Source organism: Mobula birostris, chromosome 4, assembly GCF_030028105.1.
Source record: "Mobula birostris isolate sMobBir1 chromosome 4, sMobBir1.hap1, whole genome shotgun sequence".
NCBI classification, from domain to species: Eukaryota; Metazoa; Chordata; class Chondrichthyes; order Myliobatiformes; family Myliobatidae; genus Mobula; species Mobula birostris.
In genome coordinates this window covers 166,053,995-166,080,105 of record NC_092373.1, presented here as the reverse complement: position 1 = coordinate 166,080,105, position 26,111 = coordinate 166,053,995, and the positions used below count along the sequence as shown (strand labels likewise).

The 26,111-nt window shown below is 42.9% G+C and overlaps 1 protein-coding gene across 6 annotated transcripts in view; it reads left to right on the top strand.

Annotated features, from left to right (window-relative positions):
- The first annotated feature begins 5,784 nt into the window (after positions 1–5,784).
- fam13a (family with sequence similarity 13 member A) overlaps positions 5,785–26,111 on the top strand; it is a 252,954-nt gene continuing 232,627 nt past the window's right edge. For 2 of the 6 annotated variants that reach the window (XM_072256427.1, XM_072256426.1), the window contains exons 1-2: positions 5,799–6,033; positions 19,313–19,502. In XM_072256427.1, the coding sequence (XP_072112528.1) occupies positions 6,007–6,033; positions 19,313–19,502 (217 nt within the window). In that variant the 5' untranslated portion in view covers positions 5,799–6,006. Of the gene's footprint in view, positions 6,034–19,312; positions 19,503–26,111 lie in introns of all 6 variants that reach the window. The other 4 variants (XM_072256428.1, XM_072256429.1, XM_072256425.1 and 1 more) reach the window with 4 other exon arrangements.

Genomic DNA, 26,111 nt, shown 5'->3' with positions numbered 1-26,111 from the left:
TCAGCAACTGGTGCCTCGCTGCTCAGGCAACCTGGGTTCCATTCAGACCTTGGGTGCTGTTTGTGCACACTTTGTACTTTCTCCCTGTGACTTCCAAAGGTACTCGTCACGGCAGTGTAGTGGTTAGTGTGACACTATTACACTTCGGGGCCTTGGAGTTCAGAGTTCAATTCCAGCATCCTCTGTGAGAAAGTATGTGTATATTTCCCATGTATACGTGGACTTCCTCTGGGTGCTCTGGATTCCTCCCACAATCTAAAGATGAACCTGTTAGTAGGTGAATTGGTCATTGTAAATTGTCCTGTGACCAGGCTAGGGTTAAACTGGTGGGTTGCTAGGCAGCATGACTGGTTGGGCCAGAAGGGCCTATTCCATGCTGTAGCAATAAAAAATAAGTAATTAATTGTGGGTTGGTAGGTTATTGGCCGCTGTAAGTTGTCCCTAGTGAGTAGGTGAGTGGTAGAATATGAGAGAGTTGATGGGAATATCAGCAGAATAAAATGGAATTGGTGTAGGATTTGTAAATGAATGGTGCTGACTCAAATTTCCACTCGTATCACTCTACTTGACAGCATTTGGGTGTTTGTGGGTATATTTTTTGTAGATGTAGATCACTGACAAGTGCCTCCTGCTCAGTGTGGGACCTCAGACAGGCAGGCTGCCAGAGTCCCTGATGGCTGTGTGCAGGAAGCGTGTGCAGCTGCAGCTGCTGACAGATGGCATGGCAACACTGGAGATGCTCAGGGATTCATTTTGGGTCATCCACAATGCTGAGAATGTTGTGGATAAGACATTTAGTGAGCTGGACACAGCACAATTTAAGAGCTTAATGAGAGATACGGAATGGGTGGCCAACAGGCAGAGCAGAAGCTGGAAGGCAGTGCAGGAGTCCAATCCATCATCTCCCCCCAAAACAGATATATCACTTTGAGTACTGTTGGGGGAGATGGGTCATCTGGAAAATGCAGCAGTAGCTATGTTCATTGCACTGTGAGTGGCTCTGCTGCACAGGAGGGCAAGAAAAAGAGTGGCAGAGCTATCGTGTTCGGAGATTCCATGGTAAGCGGAATAGACAGGAGCTTCTGTGTCAGCAGATGGGGCAGGAGCAAGGGTCAGGGATGTCTCAGAGTAGCAGCAAAGCATTCTGAAAAATGAGGGTGAACAGCCAGTCATAGTAATGCACGCAGATACCAATGATACGGGGCAGAATTGTGAGATGAAGTCCTAAAAGCTGAATTTAGGTAGGAAGGTTATAAATTAAAAGCGGCAATCTCAAATTTAATAACCTCAGGATTGCTCCCTGTCAGTCAGACTGAGAATAGCAGAATAGTTAGGATGAAAATGTGGTCTGAGCACTGGTACAAGAGGGAGGTTTCAGATTCCTGAGGCATTGGAATCGGTTTTGGGGAGTTGTGACCAGCACAAACCAGACAGTCCACACCTAGGAAAGACCAGGGGCATTATTTGTTCGTGTTGCTGCCAAGGTTTTAAACTAATATAACAGAGGAATGGGAATCCATGCAGAAAGACTGAGGGAAGCAATGCAGAGAACAAAGCAAAAGTTAAAAACAAGAAAGTGGAGTACAGAAAAGTTAAATGCAAATGTTGCTAGGTTCTAAAAGGGAAATGAATGCAAGGGCACATTATCTGAATGCCTATAATATTTGCTGTAAGGGCAGTGAACCTGTGGCACAAATCAGTGCAAAGTATTATGATTTAGTGGCCACTACAGAAATGTGGTTATAGGGTGAAATGATTGGGAATTAAATATGCAAAGGTAATATCAGGTAATATAGAAAGATAGGCAGGAAGGTGAGGGAAGTGGGTAAGATAAGGGAGGTAAGTAACATTCTTAATCAAGGATGAGATCAGGGTGATAGAGACAATATAAAATCTGAGCCACACAATTATGAATCCATCTGCTTGGAGATTAGGAATAGTAAAGGGAATAAGATCAGTGGTGGCAGATGGCTATAAGCTTCCAAATAATAATTTTATAGTGGCACAGGCAATAAACCAAGAAGTATCTATTGCTGGTGAACATGGAATGAGTTGTCATGGAGGGGCTTTGACTTCTGCATAGAATCGGTGATGCAACTTGGTTGAGGTAGTCTTAAGAATGCTTCTGTGATAGCTTTCTTGAATAGCCTGTTCCTGAACCTACAAGAGAAATGTTACCTTAGATCTGGTCCCGTACAAGGAGACAGGTAAAATTAATGATCTTCTAGTTAGGAATCCTCTTGAACGAGTAATCACAATATTACTGGATTTCTGACACAAATGTAGAGAGCAGTATTTTGATCTAAACCCAGTGCATTATATTTAAACAAGGGAGTCTGCAACAGGAGTCGGAGTTTTTGACCGTTCATTAACAGAACTTTATTGTCTCTGCACAAACAATAACATAACAATATTGACCCCTGGCCGACAACTGAGAACACGAATTCTACTATTTCCTCTGTACCAATACTCACTCAGACAACTTGTCCAATTTATAATACTAAAATAGGAGATCTCTGTTGGCCAGATGATCATCTTCACCCACCCATATTGTGGGGTTTCTTCCTTGTGATGGTGGGTCTCTTGAGAGAGTTATCGCTGATAGCACACTCGAAGTAAACATAGAAACATAGAAAACCAACAGCACAATACAGGCCCTTTGGCCCACAATGCTGTGCTGAACATGTACTTACTTTAGAAATTACCAAGGGATACCCATAGCCCTCTGTTATTCTAAGCTCCAGGTACCTATCCAAGAGTCTTTAAAAATCCCTATTATATCCGCCTCCACCACCGTTGCTGGCAGCCCATTCCACACACTCACCACTCTCTGCGTAAAAAAAAAACTTACCCCTGACATCTCCTCTGTACCTACTTCCAAGCACCTTAAAACTGTGCCCTCTTGTGTTAGCCATTTCAGCCCTGGGAAAAAGCCTCTCTGACTATCCACACGATCAATGTCTGTCATCATCTTATACACCTCTGTCAGGTCACTTCCCATCCTCCATTGCTCCAAGGAGAAAAGGCCAAGTTCACTCAACCTATTCTCATAAGGCATGCTCCCCAATCCAGGCAACATCCTTGTAAATCTCCTCTGCACCCTTTCTATAGTTTCCACATTCTTCCTATACTGAGGTGACCAGAACTGAGCACAGTACTCCAAGTGGGGTCTGACCAGGGCCCTATATAGCTGTAACATTACCTCTCGGCTCTTAAACTCAATCCCACGGTTGATGAAGACCAATGCACCGTATGCCTTCTTAACCACAGAGTCAACCTGTGCAGCAGCTTTGAGTGTCCGATGGACTCAGACCCCAAGATCCCTCTGATCCTCCACACTGCCAAGAGTCTTACCATTAATACTATATTCTACTGTCATATTTGACCTACCAAAATGAACCACCTGACACTTATCTGGGTTGAACTCCATCTGCCACATTTTAGCCCAGTTTTGCATCCTATCGATGTCCCACTGTAACCTCTGTTAGGCCTCCATACTATCCACAACATCCCCAACCTTTGTGTCATCACGTGTCATCAGCAAGTTTACTAACCCATCCCTCCACTTCCTCATCCAGGTCATTTATAAAAAATCACATAGAGTAAGGGTCCCAGAACAGATCCCTGAGGCATACCACTGGTGACCGACCTCCATGCAGAATATGACCTGTCTACAGCCACTCTTTGCCTTCTGTGGGCAAGCCAATTCTGGATCCACAAAGCAAGGTCCCCTTGGATCCCATGCCTCCTTACTTTCTCAATAAGTCTTGTGTGGGGTAACTTATCAAATGCCTTGCTGAAATCCATATTCACTACATCTACTGCTCTACCTTCATCAATGTGTTTAGTCACATCCTCAAAAAAATTGTCAGGCTCGTAAGGCACGACTTGCCTTTAATAAAGCCATGCTGGCAATTCCTAATCATATTATGCCTCTCCAAATATTCATAAATCCTGCTTCTCAGGATTTTCTCCAACTTACCAACCACCGAAGTAAGACTCGCTGGTCCATAATTTCCAGGGCTATCTCTACTCCCTTTCTTGAATAAGGCAACAACATCTGCAACCCTCCAATCCTCTGGAACCTCATTGTTGATGCAAAGGGACTCAGAAATCTCCTTTCCACTTTTTCCTGTCAACAAAATGTGTCCACTGTTATATTTATTCCTTACTAATTCAAATATTGCATTCAAGTGTCATTGGCTATAGGTCATCTGATTGACCGTGAACACCTTTTTATTTTCTCTGCCCCAGGCTAGCACCCATTTATTGCCCCTTTCCCTGCAAGTGACAGTTGGTAATTTATGGCTCCTTGTTCTCAATCAGCAACTAGCTTGATTTACACAAAACGGGTATAAACTGCAACAGTCAAAAACCTTCATGCTATATCCAACCAAAGAACACCTCACAAGTAACTTCTTGTTTGGAAATGTTCCCTAGTCCAGCAGATTGCCTGAAGCATTACTGTGTCTACTTTAAAACACAGAAAGCAAAGCAACTTCATCTCACAAAGTGGGGGATGTAAAACAATTCCACTAAGTGGCAGCTTCTATCTCCAAGCACATGGTGGGAACAAAGACAATTGATCTGTTCTGCTTCCACTGTCCTTGACCCATTTAGGTTTGATGTTTTCTTCCACATTTTAAATCTGCCATGGCCAACAGAGTTAGCTAGCATAGACCAGGACTGTGGGCTATATGGTGGGACAGTTGAGGAACAGAGGAAGATTTTCAAGGAGATTTTTCACAGTGCACAATAAATGTATATTCCAGTTAAAAGCAATGACTTTAACAAAAGCAAAAGGAGTGGTGTGGCAGAGCTGGCAAGGTCTGTTTACTTTACGCACAGGAAGAAATCTAGTACCTCAGATATGGCCACAATGGTGAGGTCACTTGGCAACCTTGACCAAATCCAAATTGTCCCAAATATTGGAGGGGCAAGAGTGGAGGAGCTCATGCTTAACTCTCGGAGACTGTGTAGTTCTTTTCTATTTTGATTGAGCTCTTGAAATAATCAGAATCCCGTTTGTTATCACTGACATAAGCGTGTCAGGAAATAGTGATAATAAACTTGATTTGAATCATGTGGGCTTGAAATTTAATTTCCTTTAGGATAGAAAAGGACTATTATTGGCCTTGGGATCCAAGGAGGCATTATTGTTTGGGAACCTATCTCTCACTTAGCCAAGTTTCTTGTGGGTGACGAAGTGGGAAATCATGCCTCAGCCAATCTACCCTCTTCCACAAAGATTAGGAAGTCTATGATGGTAATTAGAATTAGGGTATTGATAAACCTGGATCTACATGACTGCAATGGGCTGAATGGCCTTGTCCATTGTTCCTACAAGTTTGAAGTATTGTCTCAGCAAGCACAAAGTGAGATGGTGAAGGCTGGGCATTGCCTTAATGTCCCAAAGCAACCCACTTGAGTACAGCAAGATCCCACAACGGGCAATCACGAGCAGAAAGGGGCAGGGTTGAGGAATGACTGTCGGCAAGGATTCTCCAAAAAAGCTCCCTGCTTTTCCGGGTAGTTGTGCCGCGGAATCTGGGGAGAGCTGTGGCTTGGAAGTCTGTTTTAAAGTTAGCAAGGGAGGAAGTGTTGAGGCTGCCCCTGGTGGGGGGCGTCTTCGTGGTCAAAGACCGTCTGCTCCGACTGTTACACCAGCTCAGAGCTGGGAAGGAACAACCGGCTCGGTCACATGACCTGATGTCAGGCTGGCAGTGACTAACCGTGGATCAAATTTCCACCCCCGAGCAGCCGAAAGCTTAGCTCCTGGTGTGTATGTGTCTGGATACGGGCTGCTGCTGCTGTTAAAAGAAGGATTTTACGTGTTTAAGAAGTTTAGCAAGTAACTCAGAAGTGCATTATCGTTTCGTATAAAGGACAACCATCGCTGCAGTTTGACTGAAGCGGATTACCATCTTCCTTGCCTTCTTCCAGCCCGCTGCATGGATTTTTCCATTTCTAGTTGATCGAGTTCTCTTTGGATGCATTTCCTGGAAAATGGGAGCAGGAGCAATCACTGTCTGTGTGAGTACAGGCACCACATTCTTAAAAACTCTCAACTTTGCCGGAGAGTTCGTTAATAGCTGCCGTTCCTCCTCCGCGTTTCCTGCACTCGAAGAAGTCTCAGCCCTTTGCTGCTGAGCACTGGGTTAATGGCTGTGTTTAATTTTTTTTAAATCTCAGTGCAGACACCATAATTTTGTTGAGGAAACTTCAAAAAGTGCTTGGAGCAAGGGGAGGATGCCAAACTATTTATTTCAGTGTGCGATGAATTGTTTGTCTCCGCTATCAGAAGGCAGTGCTTGCCTCTATTTATCGTACGTTTTTAATACAAGTTTAGATAGGTACATGGATGAAAGAGGTGTGGAGGGCTTTGCTCTGGATACAGGTAGGTGGGATTAGGCAGAAAACCAGGCTGGTAGGGAATAGGTGGGCTGTTTCTGTGCTGCAGAGCTGAGGGTTTTATAGAATTGCTGAATTACCTTGTGGCTCTAGAATTCAACCCCCTAACTAATGAACACACCGTGTGGCCTCTCAGCAACCCTGTCAACTTGTGTGGCAAACGTTAGGGATCTATGATTGTGGACCCCAGGAGATCTCTGTTCCCCAACACTTCCAAGAATCTTTTTATTAAACCTGTCATCTGCCTTCAAGTTTGACCTTCCAAAGTGAATCACTTCGCACTTGAACTCCATCTGCCACTTCTCAGCCCAGCCCTGCATCCTGCCATTGGGCCGTGGAACCTGCGACAACCCTCCACATGATCCACAACTCCACCAGTCTTCATTTCATCTGCAAACTGACTAATCCATCCTTCCACTTCCTCATTCAAGCCTATAAAAGTAACAAAGAGCAGTAGCCCTAGACATGGACATACTTTATTGATCCCGAGGGAAATTAAGTTTCATTACAGCAGCACCAACCAAGAATAGAGCATAAATTTAGCAATACAAAAACCACAAACAATCAAACAACAATATGCAAACTATGCCAGATAGAAATAAGTCCAGGACCAGCCTATTGGCTCAGGGTGTCTGACCCTCCACGGGAGGAGCTGCAAAGTTCGATGGCCACAGGCAGGAACAACCTCCCATGACGCCCAGTGTTGTATCTCAGTGGAATATGGCCGGAGTCCAACAGCAAAAAGTTCAATATCCGGGCTACAAACACGTTCCTCGATCGTAACGTGACCAGGATTGCACCATCCGTTGTTAACCAGAACAGCAAGCCCCCAACTCCTTTACGCTCACCGCTCTCAATGCACTTCCGGTCAGCCCAAACGGTCTGGAAGCCCTCCATGGAAAAGTTTTGGTCGGGTATGTCCACATGCAGTCCAAGTGGAGAACTCCTGTTCTCCATAAGTCTCTGTTGTCTCGACCCGGTCCGCTTTCCTCGCCTTTTTGATCACCCTCTGCATCCTGTGTGTGTTTTCCTCCAGATTTCAGCTGGGGTGTCTGCCGCTCCGTTCGCTAAACTGGCCGGCATAAGCGCAATCATCTGGTCCCTGGAATAAACAGTGTGACCACACTGCTGCCCTGCTAGAATAGATCCCTGTGAAACATCACTGTTTATTGACCTCCAGGAAGTATACACTTCATCTAGTAGCACCCTGGGCAAGCAAATTTTGTATTGATACATCCAAGTTTCCCTGGATACCATGCCTCCTGACTTTCTGTATGAGCCTACCATGGGGAACCTTGTCAAATGCCTTACTAACATTCATATAAACTGCTTGGACTCTTTTTACCCCCTTTTCCAAAGGTGGTTTATTCAAGATCACATTAATACAAAATTACAGTACTTCATCACAGATACTATTTAGCTTCAAAGCCATTGCTATTTGGGATGCATTTGAATCCCCCGTGGCACGCCCACCAGCCCAGAAATCTCCCTTTGTATTTTTAGATACCGCATGCTTCTTCTGCAGAGGCACGCAGCCATGGGCAGGCACACAGCTCAGGTTTAACATTGACTGCCCACCACCTTGACCAGGCCCAGGGGCAAATTGAGCCAAAAATCCCCTTTGGCACCAAAGATCAGGAGCATCGGGCTGAAGTGCGGCCAAAAACCTAAGGAGCTGCCCCTTCAGATACTCAAATAGAGGCTGCCGCCTGTCACACCCTGTATGTGTACAGTACATGATACAACATCTCCACACCTCCACACTCCCTGTCCGTCACCTTATGTACAGATGCTCCTGTGCCTTGTGTCACTTGATGGCCATACAATTAATCTATATATACAAACCACCTTATGTATTTATAATTATTGTTTTTTATTATTGTGTTCATTATCTTATTGTGTTTTATTTTGTGTTGCGTCAGATTCAGAGTAACAATCATTTCATTCTCCTTCACACTCGTGTACTGGAAATGACATTAAACAATCTTGAATTTGCAATCTTGAAAATTGATCACCCGGTGTAAACCCAGGCATTCACGGAAAGAACGTATGAACTCCTTATAGACAGCAGCAGGAATCAAATCCCAATTGTTGATCACTAGCACTGGAAAGTGATTGCGCTAACTGCTGTGTTATCGTGCTTCCCAGTTAGATGTAATATGTAATCTGCAAATCAGAGTCATAGTGAAGTTCAGAATCGTAGAAATCTGCTCTTCCCTGCAAATGCCACTTTGTTTGTTTTCAATTGTAGATTGGTTGATGCCTTTTTGTTAACTTTTCATTGAAAGGTCAGTTAACAGGTCTGCTCACCTGTTTCATTGGACAACAGAACAGGTTTGAGAAGCAGAATGGGTTTCTTCTGTTCCTATGTGCTTGGTTGTCTTGTAGTGTGAGCATGAATGGCTCCGCTCCAAGCAGTTCCTTACAGCCGATTGAGTTGCATGTTGGAACATTTTTGCTGTGATCTGGGATCTGGTTTCATGGAATATCTTTTAGTGCTGGACCAGACCTAGTACAGTACTGCTCTTACATCTCCTCACTTCCTCACCACCACCTCACCCCTCCTCTTGTGCTTTATTGAAGATCTCTTGTTCCTCCAGCTGTGGCTGTTGCCTTGTGCTCTTCAGACTGCAAAAGAATGAGTGATGTTCTGAGCAGAATGAACATTGTTAGAGGGTTGGTTTACCGAACTGTGTGTTTGATGTTTCTCTCACTGGGTATTTCAAAACAATTGCCAGACTCAAAATGAAGGATGAAAAGATAGATCTTCATCCAGAGGGTGGTGAACTCTTGGAATTTATGACCCAAGAGAAATGTGGAAGGGCAGTTGCTGAGTATATTTAAGGTGGATACAGCTTTAGGTGTTTAGGTGGCACACTGCTTTCTTACACATTCAGCAATCTAGTTCAATCCCCCTAAAGACCTCTGAATATAACCAAGCTTTAGTTCAGGGTTGCCTAAACTTTTTTATGGCAGGGACACCTACCGTTAACTGGGGGGGGGGGGGGGGTCCATTCACCCCAGGTGGGGAACCCCTGCTTAGATCATCTGCCCAGATATCTCCTTGTGAGATTCAGCATCAATTTTTGTTTGGTAATGCTCCTTTGATATGCGTTGAGCTATTTTGTTGCATGGAGACTGATTGTACTTTCAATGTGCAACACTATCTGTGACTCCATTTCCAGCCAACTGTGAAGAAGGAAAATGGCACAAACTGTGGATATTTCATTGAAAGTCGAAAACAGCCAATGCTGGAAATCTGAAATCAAATCAGAAAATGCTGAGGATAATCAGAAGGTCAGGCAGCATCTGTGGAGAAAGATAAATAGAATTAAAATTTGTCATTGCAACTGGAAAATTAAGGAAGCAGGTGTGTTTTAGGGAACAGTGACAGGGGAAATATGTGTGGTAGTATGGAGAGCAAGATTATACCGGAGACAATTGCCTTTGGTGCCACTGTTAATCACAACTGCTGCATGAAGCAGGATCAATGTGTGAGGGCATAGAGTCATAGAAAAGTATAGCACTGAAACAGGCCCTTCGGCCCATCTAGTCCATGCTCAACCATTTAAACTGCCTACTCCTACTGCCCTGCACTGGGACCATATCCTCCATACCCCTAACAACCATGTACCTATCCAAACTTCTCTTAAATGTTGAATTTGAGCTTGCATGCACCTCTTGCGTTGGCAGTTAGTGACGCACTCTCACAGCCCTCTAGGTGAAGAACATTCCCGTCATGCTCTTAAACTTTTCACCTTTCACCCTTAACCCATGACCTCTAGTTGTAGTCCCACCGAATCTCGGTGGAAAAAGCCTGCTTGCATTTACCCCATCTATATCCCCTCAGAAGGTTAGAGAGAGAAAATATGTGCTGAAACTGTGAGATGCAGTACACAGAATTTGCTAGGCTAGAATAAAAGAAATCAGGAAATCAGGTTGCATTGAGGACAGCAAAACTAAACATAAGTCTAAATCATAGCTGATTCATCTAGACAAGTATAAATAAAGACAGGAAAAAATGAGCAGTTAGAACAAATATTGTGGATATTTTTGGTCAGTCACTGCTTATTATTTTCAATGATACGGTTAATTATTTCAGAATGTGGCGATTAACAATTTTTGATGAGGGGTTACAGTTATGTGAATAGATTGGAGAGGTTGGATTGTTGGACCTGAATATGTTAATGAAGCTGTTTAATGTGTAAAATCTGGAGAAGTGGATAGAAAGGAATCATTTCCATTCATAAAAGGTTAGGTGGATGGGATTTTTTTTCTAAACAGTCAGTTATTATTTGAAGTGCCCAGTTTATCAGGAGATTGGAAGCAGATTTGACTGATAACCTCATAGATACGTGTTTGAATCAGCAAAATATTTACAGGGAAAGGACTGAAGAGGGGAAGAAATGAAAATGCAGTTTTGAAGAACAGGCACTGGAATGATGGGCCACATGGCCTCCTTCCACATATGTAAACCTATAAGATTAGTTGAATTCATTTTGTCTAGAATCAGGGTTAATCCATATGGAGGTCCATGGACCCCTTGCTTTATGATATTGGTCCCAAGCTTAAAAAAGGTTAGGAACCCCTGGGCCTTGCAGACTTTGAGCTGTGAGCCCTGCCTGTTCCAAAATGAGTGTCTGTCTTTATTATTGGGGGGTGTGGGGAAGCACTGGCCAAGATTTCTCTGCTTAGCCCTACGTTCGGTTGTATCCTCCTGGCCTCCAGCTGGCTAGAGATGAGCACTGGCACCTTTAGGAGGGTCAAGCTTTCTCCACTCTCTGAGAAACAGCTCAGTCCCGTTGAAGCACCCTCGCATACTGAGAATAGACCTCCCACTGAGAATGGGAAACTGGCTGGTGTCCAAGAAAGATGTTAAAAGACCTGAGCCCCTCCCCTTCCTTCTCCGCCTTTTATTCAAGTGGGGAATTAAATCCTGCACTGAGGACGTGATTGCATTCCAGTGCAGCTTTGTTGCAACCTGAAAAAGCAATGCTTTCTCTATAGTCTGAAGGTATTTGGCTGCTTCATGCAAATAAAAAGACTCTGCAGTCTTTGGGAATGAGTAAAGCCACATCTTAGTGAGTTTTTACCTCTCCCGTACCCCGTCAGGTTTGAGATATCTGCTGTCCTCCAGTTCTTTCATCTGTGCACCCTTGATTTGAATCACTAACTCCCTCAGCCACATTGGTATAACTACAGAAGAAATGAGTTCCTGGACTCTTTGCTGAATTATTCACCTGTCTCCCTCCTTTCACTAACTCCATAAAACCTACCATTCTGACCAAACCTACGCTCTGGTGTCACACTTAACTGTTAATGATGTTGTTAAAATAGTTTGGGGCTTCTTACATTAAAGATGCTATAGATCATGAAAGGTGCTGTTGTTCTAATTAGCTGAATATAAGACAATAAGATATAGGAGTAGAATTGCAAATGAATCTGCTGATGCTGGAAATCCAAGCAACACCTGTAAAATGCTGGAGGAACTCAGCAGGCCAGGCAGCATCTACGGAAAAGAGTACGGTCAACATTTCAGGCTGAAACCCTTTGGCAGTCCTTCAGCATTTTGTGTGTGTTGCTCAGAGCAGAATTAGGCCATTCGGTCCATCAAGTCGGCTTTGCCATTTCGTCATGTCTGATTCATTTCCCTCTCTGACCCAATCTCCTATCTTCTCCCTGTATCCCTTCATGCCCTGACTAATCAAAATATCCAATATGCCTTTAAAATATCCAATGACTTGGCCTTGACAGCTTTCTGTGGCAATGAATTCCACAGATTCACCACTCTGTGGTTAAAGTAAAACCTGCTCATCTTTGTTCTAAATGGATGTCTCTATATTGAGGCAGCGTCCTTTGGTCCTCACCTCCCCCACCGCAGGAAGCATCCTCTCCACACCCACTCTGTTGAGGTCTTTCAACGTTTGATCGGTGTCAATGAGATCCCTCCTCATTCTTCTGAATTCCAGTCAGTGCAGGCTCAGAGCCAGCAAATGCTCCTATACAATAAGCCTTTCACTCCTGGAATCATTTTTGTGAACCTCCTTTGAATCCTCGCCAATGTCAGCACATCCTTTCTTAGGTGTCGGGCCCAAAACTGCTTGCAATACTCCAAGTGAGGCCTCACCAGTGCCTTATAAGAGCTTAGCATTATATCCTTGCTTTTATATTCTAGCCACTCCCAAAATGAATGCTAACATTGCATTTCCCTTCCTTACCACTGACTCAACCTGTAAATTAACCCTGTGAGAATCCAGCATATGGACTCCCAGGTCCCTCTGCACCTCAGATTTTTGAATTTTCTCTCCATTTAGAAAATATGTTATTATTTTTCAATGGGAATCATTAGGAAACTTGACGTAATTACTGGTGTGGTAAATATCCAGTGTGTGAGGGTAATTCTACAGCACAAACAGCCCTAAGTAGGGGAGGAATCAAATGGCAAACCCACGGGGATACCCAATATGGAAGTGTTGGCCAGAAGGATAGAATGTATTAGAAACTTGTCCCCGTGTAGATCTTCAGTTGTAACACTCCCCTATGCTGGTTTGACAGTATGACAATCGTGTCTGTGCATTGTCATGGATCAGTGTTCGGTCTGCTCTTGGTGATGTGGGTGCCTATTCCGGGTTGGTTGTGAGAAACTGTTACCATCACACCAGCTCTTGATTTTGATTCTTTGACAATGAAGCAATGTCGATCATCTGTGACTTCGGAGAGGACAGTGCTTTTAGTCCTCTGTTCGAACAAAATAGCAGTAGATTTGATGCCCCGCCTGTGATGCTGCTACATCATTGCACCTGTGTATAAATGCACTACACTTGTGCATATGGCAATAAACTTGACTTTGACTTTGGATGAAATATCTTTAACCTGAAAGGTTAATAACATTTCTCGTTTGATAGATGGTGACTGACTTGCTGAGTTTCCTGTTTTGATTTTAGAAACTGAGGTCAGGGCCAGTTTGAGCAGATGTAGTCTGAAATCATTTATTCTTGGAAGGATGAGAGGTTTTGTGGCCTGTCTGGAACTGTACCCAGCATAACTAAACTCCCATTGGAGAGGGTGGAGAGGAGGGATGAACCGTTAATTCTGTTACAGTGCAGCACTGACTGGGCCAAGGCAAGAATGCAGATGACTTTCAAATTTTTCATGTAACTAGAGAAACACAGAATGCCCAGGTATTAAATTCTACCTTCATTTCATGTTCTTAAATATTTTGCAGGATCTCAAGAATTTGGCAAGCCCCACATATTCCAACCATACACCATTTGTAATCCAGGAATACTACATTCCCCTTTCAAAGGGGAAAATTCAGTGTCATAAATTATTGAGATGTTACTGGGCCAAGGAAATGGAAAATGCTAAGAATTGGAGCAGATGTCTTCAAATTCATGTGTTCAATACTGTGTTATTTTTCAGCATTTTGAGTGAAACTTGATAATTTTTATGCCTCTAAGACCATAAGACATAGGAGCAGAATTAGGCCTTTTAACCCATTGAGTCTTCCCCGCATCATGACTGATCCTGGATCTCACTTGACTTCATACACCTTTCTCGCCATATCCTTTGATGCCCTAATCGATCAGAAACTATTAACTTCTACCTTAAATATACCCATGGATTTGGCCTCCACCACAGTCTGTGGCAGAGCATTCCACAGATTCACTACTCACTAGCTACAAAAATTCCTCCTTACCTCTGTTCTAAAAGGTCGACCCTCAATTTTGAGGGTGTTCCCTCCAGTTCTGGATACCCCCATTACATGAAGCATCCTCTCCACACCCACCCTATCTAATCCTATCAACATTTGGTAGGTTTCAATGCGATCCCCACACATTCTTCTAAGTTCCAGTGAGTACAGGCCCAAAGCTGCCAAACGCTCCTCATATGTATATCCTTCATTCCCAGAATCATCCTTCTCTGGACTCTTTCCAATGACAACACATCCTTTCTGAGATATGGAACCCAAAACTATTGACAATATTCTAAGTGTGGCCTGACTAGTGTCTTGTAAAGCCTCAGCATTATCTCCTTGCTTTTATATTCTATTCCCCTTGAAATGGCAACAAGTATTTGCCTTCCTTACCATAGACTCAACCTGTAAACTAACCTTCATAGTCTTAGTCATAGTCATATTTTATTGATCCCGGGGGAAATTGGTTTTCGTTACAGTTGCACCATAAATAATAAATAGTAATAGAACCATAAATAGTTAAATAGTAATATGTAAATTATGCCAGGAAATTATGAAATAAGTCCAGGACCAGCCTATTGGCTCAGGGTGTCTGACCCTCCAAGGGAGGAGTTGTAAAGTTTGATGGCCACAGGCAGGAATGACTTCCTATGACACTCTGTGCTGCATCTCGGTGGAATGAGTCTCTGGCTGAATGTACTCCTGTGCCCACCCAGTACATCATGTAGTGGATGGGAGACATTGACCAAGATGGCATGCAACTTAGACAGCATCCTCTTTTCAGACACCACCGTGAGAGAGTCCAGTTTCATCCCCACAACATCATTGGCCTTACGAATGAGTTTGTTGATTCTGTTGGTGTCTGCTACCCTCAGCCTGCTGCCCCAGCACACAACAGCAAACATGATAGCACTGGCCACGACAGACTCGTAGAACATCCTCAGCATCGTCCGGCAACTGTTAAAGGACCTCCGTCTCCTCAGGAAATAGAGACGGCTCTGACCCTTCTTGTAGACAGCCTCAGTGTTCTTTGACCAGTCCAGTTTATTGTCAATTCGTATCCCCAGGTATTTGTAATCCTCCACCATGTCCACACTGACCCCCTGGATGGAAACAGGGGTCACCGGTACCTTAGCTCTCCTCAGGTCTACCACCAGCTCCTTAGTCTTTTTCACATTAAGCTGCAGGTAATTCTGCTCACACCATGTGACAAAGTTTCCTACCGTAGCCCTGTACTCAGCTTCATCTCCCTTGCTGATGCATCCAACGATGGCAGTCATCCGAAAACTTCTGAAGATGACAAGACTCTGTGCAGTAGCTGAAGTCCGAGGTGTAAATGGTGAAGAGGATGGGAGACAAGACAGTCCCCTGTGGAGCCCCAGTGCTGCTGATCACTCTTCTGGGAGTCTTGCACAATGACTCCTAAGTTCCTCTGCACCTCTGATGTTTGAACCTTTTCCCTATTTAGATAATAGTCCTCACTGTTGTTCCTTTCACCAAAATGCTTTATTGTACATTTCCCAGTACTGTATTCCATCTGCCACTTTTTTGCCCATTCTTCCAATTTGTCTAAGTCATGCTGCAATCATATTGCTTCCTCAGCAGTACCTACCCCTCCATCTGTCTTTGTATCATCTGCAATCTTTTCCACAAAGCCATCAATTCCATTATCCAGATCAATGACAACAATATGAAAAGTAGTAGTTCCAATACTGACCCCCAAGGAACACCACTAGTCACAGAAAAGGCCCTTTTTATTCCCATTCACTGCCTCCTGACTGTCAGCCATTCAGCTGGTGAGTAAGTATCAGGGCAAAAACTGCACCATGAAGACAAAAGAACACTCCAAGCAACTCTGTGAAAAGGTTATTGAAAAGCACAAGTCAGGGGATGGATACAAGAATATTTCCAAGTCACTGAATATCCCTTGGAGTACAATTTAGTCAGTCATCAAGAAATGGAAAGAATTTGGCGCAGCTGTAAATCTGCCAAGAGCAGGCTGTCCTCAAAAACTGAGTGACTGTCCAAGAATTGGACTAGTGAAGGAGGCCACCAAAACATCTATGACACCACCAAAATGGCGCTGGGCCACCTTCTTCACCAGAAAGGGGAGAAAGCCCGCATGTGGGAAGAGACTTTTGTAATGCACCTCTGACGTCATTTCTGCCAGGAGAGAGCAGGAACGGAACTGCGTAAAAGCCAGTGCCGCGAAGTTGGAATAAATTAGTCTCGTGTGCAACTTACAGACTGTGTGTCATTATTTCTAGCTCTGTGTGTAGCACTTCGCTACATCGGTGACCCCAACGGTCCAAATGGGATTTCGACCAAAGATGATCGACTCTTCATCTGTTCAAGCAGTTTCACTAACACTGCCAACTTTCTGGACGCTGCGACCACGCGTGTGGTTTGACCAAGCAGAAGCCCAGTTCCAGATTCGGCAGATATCTTCTGATTCCACATGTTAGATATGGGTTAGATATGAGTTAGATATGGCCCTTGTGGCTACGGGGGTCAGGGGGTATGGAGGGAAGGCTGGGACGGGGTTCTGAGTTGGATGATCAGCCGTGATCATAATAAATGGCGGTGCAGGCTCGAAGGGCCGAATGGCCTACTCCTGCACCTATTTTCTATGTTTCTATGTTTCTATAACTCTGGAGGAGTTACAAGCTTCAGTGGCTGAGATGGGAGAGATTGCACATACAACAACTGTTGTCTGGGTGCTTCACCAGTCACAGCTTTATGGGAGAGTGGCAAAGAGAAAGCCACTGTTGAAAAATCTCAGCTAGAGTTTGCCTGAAGCATATGGGAGACTCTGAAGTCATCTGAAAGAAGGTTCTATGGTCTGATGAAACCAAAATTGAGCTTTTTGGCCTTCAGACTAAATCCTATACACATCATCAAAACACACCATCTCAACTATGAAGCATGGCTGCATCATGCTGTGGGAATGCTTCACTGCAGCAGGCCCTGGAAGGCTTGCAAAGGTAGAGGGTAAAAATGAATGCAGCAAAATACTGGGAAATCCTGGAGGAACACCTGATGTAATCAGCAAGATAAGTTACCTGATGCAACTTGGTAGTAGATTTGTTTTCCAGCAAGACAATGACCCCAAGTATAAAGCCAAAATGACACAGGGATGGCTTAAAAATGATAAAGTTAATGACCTGGAGTGGCCAAGTGTCCAGACTTCAGTCCAATTGAGAATTTGTGGCTGGATTTGAAAAGAGCTGTTCACTCACGATCCCCATGCAATCAGATAGAACTTGAGCAGTTTTGTAAAGAAGAATGGGGAAATATTGCAGTGTCCAGATGTGTAAAGCTAACAGATACCTATTCACACAGACTCAAGGTTGTAATTGCTGCCAAAGGTGCATCTACTAAGTACTGACTTGAAGGGGGTGAATACTTATGCAATCAATTATTTTGTGGTTTATATGTGTAATTAATTTAGATCACTTTGTAGAGATCTGTTTTCACTTTGACATGAAAGAGTCTTTCTCTGCTGATCAAAAAAGCCAAATTAAATACACTGTGATTAATGTTGGAAAACAATAAAAACTGAAAACTTCTAAAGAGGAGGAATACTTTTTATAGGCACTGCATATGACAATGAACTGATTTGAATCTGGGACAACTTGAGTCTATGATCACCACATCAGCCTGTTATTCCACTGCTCCCCCAATTAAATGTTAGCCGCACCCCTCCCCAATTAAGTGTTAGCCGCACCCTCCCCCCCATCTGCATTGACTCATTCCTCACCATTCAGTTGCAGTGCAGTACTGACTGGACCAAGGCAAGAATGCAGATGATGTAATGTACTCAAATGTTTCATTTAACTTGAGAAACACAGAATGTACAAGTATAAAATTCTAACCCCCCCCCTTTAATTGTTATTCTGGTCCATCCTCCGACACATAACTGTCTGTTTAACCTTCCCTGCTGTTTCTCCAGCTGGTACACACGTAATTGTTACCATGTGGGACTTGCATCCTGTCTGCCAGGATGCTTGTAATAAGCATTGACCCTTAACCCTTGAGATAAACCTTTAACCCTGGAGACTGCTGGGCAGTCTTGGAGAGTTGGCAGGCCTACAGTGGTCCTTTGCTACCCACCCACAGGATATTGACTGCTGAATTCTGAGAAGAAATTGTCTTCAATTCCCTATAGTCATCTTGGTGGCTTCTGCCTGGTTTCAACCATGAGCTTGAGCATGCAGAGGGTTGTAAACTCTATCACAGGCATAAACCTCCCCACTATCAAGGACATCTTCAGGAGGGTGTGGAGGTGCAGGAGCTTGAAGAAGAGCACTCGGTGATTCTGGAACAGCTTCTACCCCTCCACAATCAGATTTCTGAGCAGCTCATAAACACTACCTCTCTTACTAGCTCTTCCTTCATTAGTCTTGACGAAGGGTCTCGGCCCAAAACGTCGACTGTACCTCTTCCTAGAGATGCTGCCTGGCCTGCTGCATTCACTAGCAACTTTGATGTGTGTTGCTTGAATTTCCAGCATCTGCAGAATTCCTCGTGTTTGCCTCATTATTAATTTTTGTTTGCACTATTTATTTATTTCTATAGTTGACGGTAGTCTTTTGTGCTTGCACAACACTGATGCCATAAAAACTGCATATTTTATAAAATGCAAATCCATGATAAATCTGATTCTCATTCTGATTCACAAATAGATAGATCAACTAGTTTTCTGTCGGAAGAAGAGTGATTATATATTCTAACTGTTTCTCCCCTAAAGAATATTTTTGCTATCCAAATAATTGTCTTTCTGTCCATAAGCCCAAATAATGTGACTTTTAATATTATTTCCACCCCTGATGTCATGACCAGCCCAAGACCATCCACCATTCTTGAGCTGCTTATCAAGCCAATTAGTTTATAGGCTTTTAAATTAAACTCTTGCAGCCTGACACAGGATTGATTGTGTGACACTGAAAGTCCTTACCACCTGTTCCAATACAGGAGTGTGAATGTTTACCTTGTTCCCAGTGGCAACAGGAACAGCCTCTCTCTGACTTTCATTAATGCAACTGAGAAGACTTTGAGTGTACTAAGCCTCTGAGATTATATAATTTCTCTGCATTGCTGCTAATTTATGTAATTGTAGGGGTTGTGCTAAGTGTGAGTCTCTGGCTGATGGAGGTGCCTGTCCTGGCCGTGGTTGATTATTCTTCCTTCCTCTGTTCCCTGCAGCAGAACAAGACAGCTGTCAAGTTGAAGGAGGACGTGAAGAGGATCATGGCTCAGCCACTCGGTGGGCAGAGGACCTGCAGTGCTGGCAAGGTGTTTGGTGTTTCGCTCTACGACCTGCAGCAAAGAGGGCAGACGGTTGACAGCATTCCTCTTGCTGTGCGACATATGGTAGAATACTTGCGACAATATGGTGAGCAACATCATCAACTAGTAATAGTACAGAGGATCGTGCTGATTGTCTGCTCTGCAATAGTTGTACTTCGTTCGCTGTTAAACGGCTTGGGGATACAAATGGATGTACAAATCACCTCGCCTTTGCTTTCCTTTCCACTCTCTTGGTCAGCCTGGTTAATTCTATCTTCTGTCTAAACCCAGGGCATTGTGTGGGGGGCGTTGCTTCTCCCAGTACATTGCAGCAGAGCCATTAAATTGAGCTCTTTTGCGAAGACAAAGGACCAATAACACCATTCAATGAACTGCCCTGATCAACATTTATCTCCCGACGAATAATACAGACCAATTGGTCATTAATCTGCCAGTTGAATGTGGGCTCTTGCTGTGCTCAAATAATTGACATTTTGCCAATAATTTATTTTTACTTATTATATACTAATATTTTCTTATTTGCATGGTTGTCGATTATTGATCTTTGGCTGTTCGTCATCCTTTGCTTACATATAGATTTTCCTGTACATGCCTGCAAGATGAATCTTAGGGTAGTATATGGTGGTGTATCATACGAGGAACGTTTGATAGCTCTGGGTCTGTACTCGCTAGAACTTAGAAGGATGGGGGCGGGATCTCATTGAAACCTTTTGAATGTTGAAAGGCCTACGCAGAGTAGATGTGGAAAGGATATTTCCCTCAGGGTAGGAGGGAATCCATTTAAACCAGAGATGAGGAGAAATTTCTTTAGCCAGAGGGTGGTGAATTTGTGGAATTGGTTACCACAGGCAGCTCTGGAGTCCAGGTCGTTGGGTGAACTTAAGGCAGAGATTGATAGGTTCTTGATTGGACCTGGCATCAAAGGTTACAGGGAGAAGACCGAGGAGTGGGGCTGAGGAAGGGAAAAAAGGATCAGCCATGATTGAACGGTGGGGCAGACTCAGTGGGACAAATGGCCTACTTCTGCTCCTATGACATAGACATAGACGTACTTTATTGATCCCGAGGGAAATTGAGTTTCGTTACAGTGCAGCAACCAAGAATAGAGCATAAATATAGCAATACAAAAACCACAAACAATCAAACAACAATATGCAAACTATGCCAGATGGAAATAAGACCAGGACCAGCCCATTGGCTCAGGGTGTCTGACCCTCCACAGGACGAGCTGCAAAGTTCGATGGCCACAGGCAGGAACAACCTCCCATGATGCCCAGTGTTGTATCTCGGTGGAATATGGCCAGAGTCCAACAGCAAAAAGTTCAATATCCAGGCTACAAGCACGTTCCTCGATCGTAATATGACCAGGATTGCACCAGCTGTTGTTAATCATGTCTTATGTACTTACTTTGATAAATCCACTATGAAACATTGAACCTTAATAATAACTGCATTTTTTTTACATCTCATAACTTACAACATGGAGACACAAGGGATTGCTGAAGCTAGAATCTGAAGCAAAAAACACACTGTAGTGACAACAGTCCTGCTGCAGGGTTTTGACCTAAAATGTTAGTTATCCATTTGCCTCCACAGATATTGCTCAATGCACTGAGTTCCTCCAGCAAAATATGAGATACAGGAGGCAGCATTTGTTGAGACCCAAAACCTTGACTGTCTGTTTCCCTCCACAGATGCTGCCTGATCAGCTAATTTTCTCCAGCAACTTGATTTTTTTGCTTCCAGTATCCTCTGTGTCCTGCTGTCTGTTTTTTTGAGTGGTTGTGAGGCGTTTTTGGGAACATTTTGAAACCATTAAAAATAATGTCAGGGATTTATTTATTTGAACATTTTCTGAATATTTATTTTGCTTTTTGTATATTTCTGCATGACCACAGTCAAGTGTACAGCACAGTGGTGGAAATTCAGCAGTGCTGTGAGTGAAGGAGGGTTGTGTGTTCAACGCAAGGAAGCGTACAGAGGTCTGAGGTTTCTGCGGGGTTAGAGTGGGTTGCAAAAGTCAGAGGGGGTTCTTCAACCACTTTCTGTGGAATTTGTTGCCATAGAGGGCTGTCGAGGCCAAGTCATTGGGTGTATTTAGGGCAAAGATTGATAGCTTCTTTATTAGTAAGGGGAGTTGGGTTATGGGGAGAAGGCAGGAGAATGGAGTTGAGAGAAAATAATCAACCATGATTCAATGGTGAAATAGACCCAATGAATTGAATGGCCTAATTCTGCTCTTGTATCTAGTGGGCTGGCCCATGGAGAGATTTGAAAATAAGAGGAGATTTCAGTTAGGAGCTCCAAGAGATTGTAGATCCTGGAGTCTGAAGCAATAAACAATCTGCTGAAGTAAGTCTGTGGGTTGAGCAGCATCTGTGGGGGAAGTGGCTTTGTTGATGTTTGGGGTTGACCCAGAACCAGCCTAATTACCAATCTTTATTTGATGCACTGCAAAAAAATAAATCAAAATGAATAAAAATGGGCAGATGCTGTAAGTCTGAAATAAAAACAGAACGTGTTGGAAATACTGAGCAAGTCAGGAGGGAGATAGAGTTAATGTTACAGGTTCAAGACTCTTCCTCAGAATTGGTTGATGAACAGATTGGACAGTCAGTGGGAACACAGGCAGCAGAGTTTTTAGTAAATCGGACAGCTACTGGAGACTAGAATGAAGGGAATCTGGTCGATAATGCCCTGGATTTTTCCACTCTAAAGTAACAGAAGCATGAATGAAAGTTCTTTTTTTTGCAGAGCACAATTTTCAAATGTGGAAACAGAGGACTATAGTGATGACATGGACATGTATCCATGGCAACTCTGGCACCAGAGACCTAGGTTCAAACTTGATCTCTGGTGTTGTCAGTGTGGAATTTACATGTTCTACTTCGTGATTACTTTAAGTTTCCCATGGGTACTCTAGGTTCCTCCCATCCCAGAGATGTTTGGGAGGTAAGTTAATTGCTCACTGCAGCGATGCAGATGGTTGTGACCCTCTGGCAGTGGAGGTGAGTTGATGGGAAAGTGGGGAGAACAGTATGGGTTGGGATTGAATTGGTGTAAAAATGGATGCTGGAAATTTGGATGAACTTGGTAGGATGAAGGGCCTATTTAGATGCTGTACAGCCCATGAGAAACTCATGTTAAGATCAAGCAAGGCTTAAAATTAAAGGTGCTGTGCAGTTATGGTTTTCAGTGCTGTTGATGTTTCATCTGATCTGCACTAAAGTCCTGTCTGTCTCCCTGTTAATCATTTGCCAGAACTGCCAGCGGCTGTCAATATTTACATATGCTCTCAGACAGAATTCTCTTGTTATGATAGCACAAAAGCACAAAACAATTGATTTCCTATTGCACTGCTGAATGTGGCAGCAGTATTGTTGGTCTAGAGTCTGGTTAGACTGCAACACAACGAACGGAAGGATCATCTCCATCTCTTGTTATTAATTCTACAATGGAAATTCTGCACTGTGGTTCTCCCTCATCCAGAAGGTTTTTCAGATCCAAAGCAGGACAGGCTTATCTCAACTCTGGTAGTTGTAGAGGTTTTCTGAATAGCTCAGCACTACTAGTTAGTTTAGCAGATATCTATAACAATATGGATGAACTTGTCTCAGTTAACAGACAGTTAGTCGGACAGGTACATGGATAGGAAAGAATTAGAGGGAATTGCAGGTAAACAGGTCAGGCTTAGATAGACACCTTAGTTGGCTTGGACAGAGTTGGGCTGAAGGGCCTGTTACAGCACAGTTGGGCCTGTATCAATGGCTCTATGCCATTAGGAGGCAACCACATTGCCACAGGCATACTGTACATAGACGAGGCAGAGCTGGCAACTCAGTGAGCTGAAGCCCCAGTTTGGGACATAGCCGATGTGGTATATTTGTTCTGTAAATAAGACCTGTGGTGACAAGATGTAGTGACATCATCACATATATGGACATCGTCAAGCACCATGTGTTGTGAATTCCTTGTTGCGAGATTAGAATGAACAGGCGTGTTTGAAACTCCTGTGCCCTGCAATTGTTATTGTCTGTCGAACCTCAGCAGAATCACCTGAGAAAGGTTCTCTGATCATTGAGTGAATGTAGGTTAAAGAGTGCAAATGCAGACAAAAGAATGTAGATGTTGAAAAACACGGAGCAGGAAGACATGCCTGTCAGGTCAGCCTAGGCACATCCTCTACTCCTAGAGGAGAAAGAAGAATCGAAAAAAGCAAACAGGCTGTGCCAACTTACAGATGGAGAAATGAAGCTGCAATATTGTCAAATTCGGTACTGATTCTGGTTGATGGATGAATAGAAGCTGCTAACGGTTTGTAGGAGCAGTAAGAAAATCTTGTTTATAGTTTATCCCCATGCTCATCCCAATTTTACCCTGTCAGAGACACCCCCCCCCTTTAGTTTCCTCCTTGCAGCTTCTTTTGCCTTCTTCCCAATCCTGATAAAGGGTCTTCAGTTTGAAAGCTGGTTCTGTTTCTGTTCCCACAGATGCAACCTGACATCGTGAGTATTTTCAGCATTTTGTATTTATTTATCAGAGAGAACACACTTGCTTTGTGAGAAGTAAAGGTGTATCTAGGAGGCGCACTGTCAGGGAGGGGAAAGTCATTGCTGCCCTGGTTACAGATCCCAATGGAAAGGCCGATTCTGAAGCAAAAGACAGTCCTGTCAGGGTTGTGTAGTCACTTTGGAATGTGATGCCAGTGCCAATGTCTGGCCAACCACCAATCAATCGGTCAGTGAAATTTCAAACAGTTTGCTAGGTCAGTTAGCATCTGCCAAGGATCAAAAAACTCTGTCCCCATCATTAATGCTATCTGAAATGTATGCAGTATGGGTTGGAGGCAACTCAGATAGAATGTGAGTATTGCTCACCAACCTGATTAGGCTGCTTCTACACCTCCTCTGTCACGACGATTCCATCTTCCTGGTGAGGTGACGATTCACCTGTGAGTCTATCACATTCATCTACTATCAGTGCTCCTACATCAGTGAGTCATAGAGTCATAGAACACTGAAGCACAAAAACAGGCCCTTTGGTGAACCCAGTCTGTGTGGAACTATTAGTCCTATCGACCTGCACCCAGACCATAATCCCCTGTACACCTCCCATCTATGAATTGCACTTATCCAAATGTCCCTGATCTGCTAAAATCAAACCCATATCCACCACTTCTGGCAGTTCATTTCACACTCTCACTACCCTCTGAGTGAAGATGTTCCCCCTCATGTTCCCCTAAAGCATTTCACCTTTCTTTCTTTTCATTATTAATCTTTTTATTGATTTAGAGAAAACATATATACAGACAAGGGGAAAATTATCTCAAATATATATCAGCAACAATATAAACAAAAGATAAAATAGATAATATCATAATCATACATAACAAAAGCTAATATGCAATATATAATTAAAAAGGACAGCTAATTCTCCTCATCAATTCATAAAGGGAGGAAAAAAGAACTTTAAAATAAAGGGAAAAAACCCCACTACACTTAAAAAAAAAGGGGAAAAAGGGACTGGGCAGTCCATTCGGAGATACAATCAAGGAAAAAGGAAAGACTTCCTGATCAAATCTAAAACTTCGAAAAATTGAAATAATTGAAAAAATAAATCAAATCAAATGAAAATATAAAATAAAAGGTTACCCTATTTGCTCAAATTTAAAGGATGTATCAAATGTCCGACTTCCTATTTTCTCTAAACTTAAACAGGACATAATGGAGGAAAGCCAAAAAAAAAGACAGCAGATGGATTAGAATCCTCCCACTTTAATAAAATGGCTCTCCTAGCCAATAAAGTCGAAAAGGCTATCATATATTGAACGGAAACAGGAATATTTCCTGCTTCCAATGGCATAATCCCAAAAATTGCCGTAAGTAAATTAGGTTGTAAATCCAGATCCGAGACTTTTGATAGCATTTTAAAAACATCTCTCCTAGAAGTTATCTAGCTTTATACAAGACTAAAACATATGAGTTAAAGTGGCCACCTCAGTATTACATCTGTCACAAATAGGATCAATATTGGAAAAAATACACACTAGTTTATCCTTTGACATATGGGCCCAATGCACTACCTTGAACTGTATCAAGGTATGACGGGCACAGATAGATGAGTTATTAACCAAATGAAAAATTTTACTCCATTGATTATCTGAAAAAGACTCCTGAAATTCTGATTCCCAAGCACGTTTAATTTTATCATTAGATATTATTCGTGAATTCAATAACCGTTTATAGATTATAGCTGTCAACCCTTTTTGAAATGGTTTAAGCTGAAAAAGAGCATCTGTTATATTAGGTGGATAAACAGAAGGGTAATTTGGCAATAAACCACATAAAAAATCCTAATTTGTAAATATCTAAAAAAGTGTACATTAGATAAATCATATTTATCCACTAACTGAGAAGAAGACATGAAACAACCCCCTAAAAACAAATCTGATAAAGTTATTATTCCCTTGGTTTTCCAAATTAAAAAGGCCTTGTCCAAAACTGATGGTTTAAAAAATAATTGAGATGGATATTACTAGAAAGAATAAAATTATTTAACTCAAAAAATCTACGAAACTGAAAACAAATTCTTAATATATGTTTAATAATGGGATTAAAATCTTGTCTACTAATCTTAGAAAACAGAAAGGGAAGGGGAGCTCCCAACAAAGAGGCCAAAGAGAACCCCTTCACCG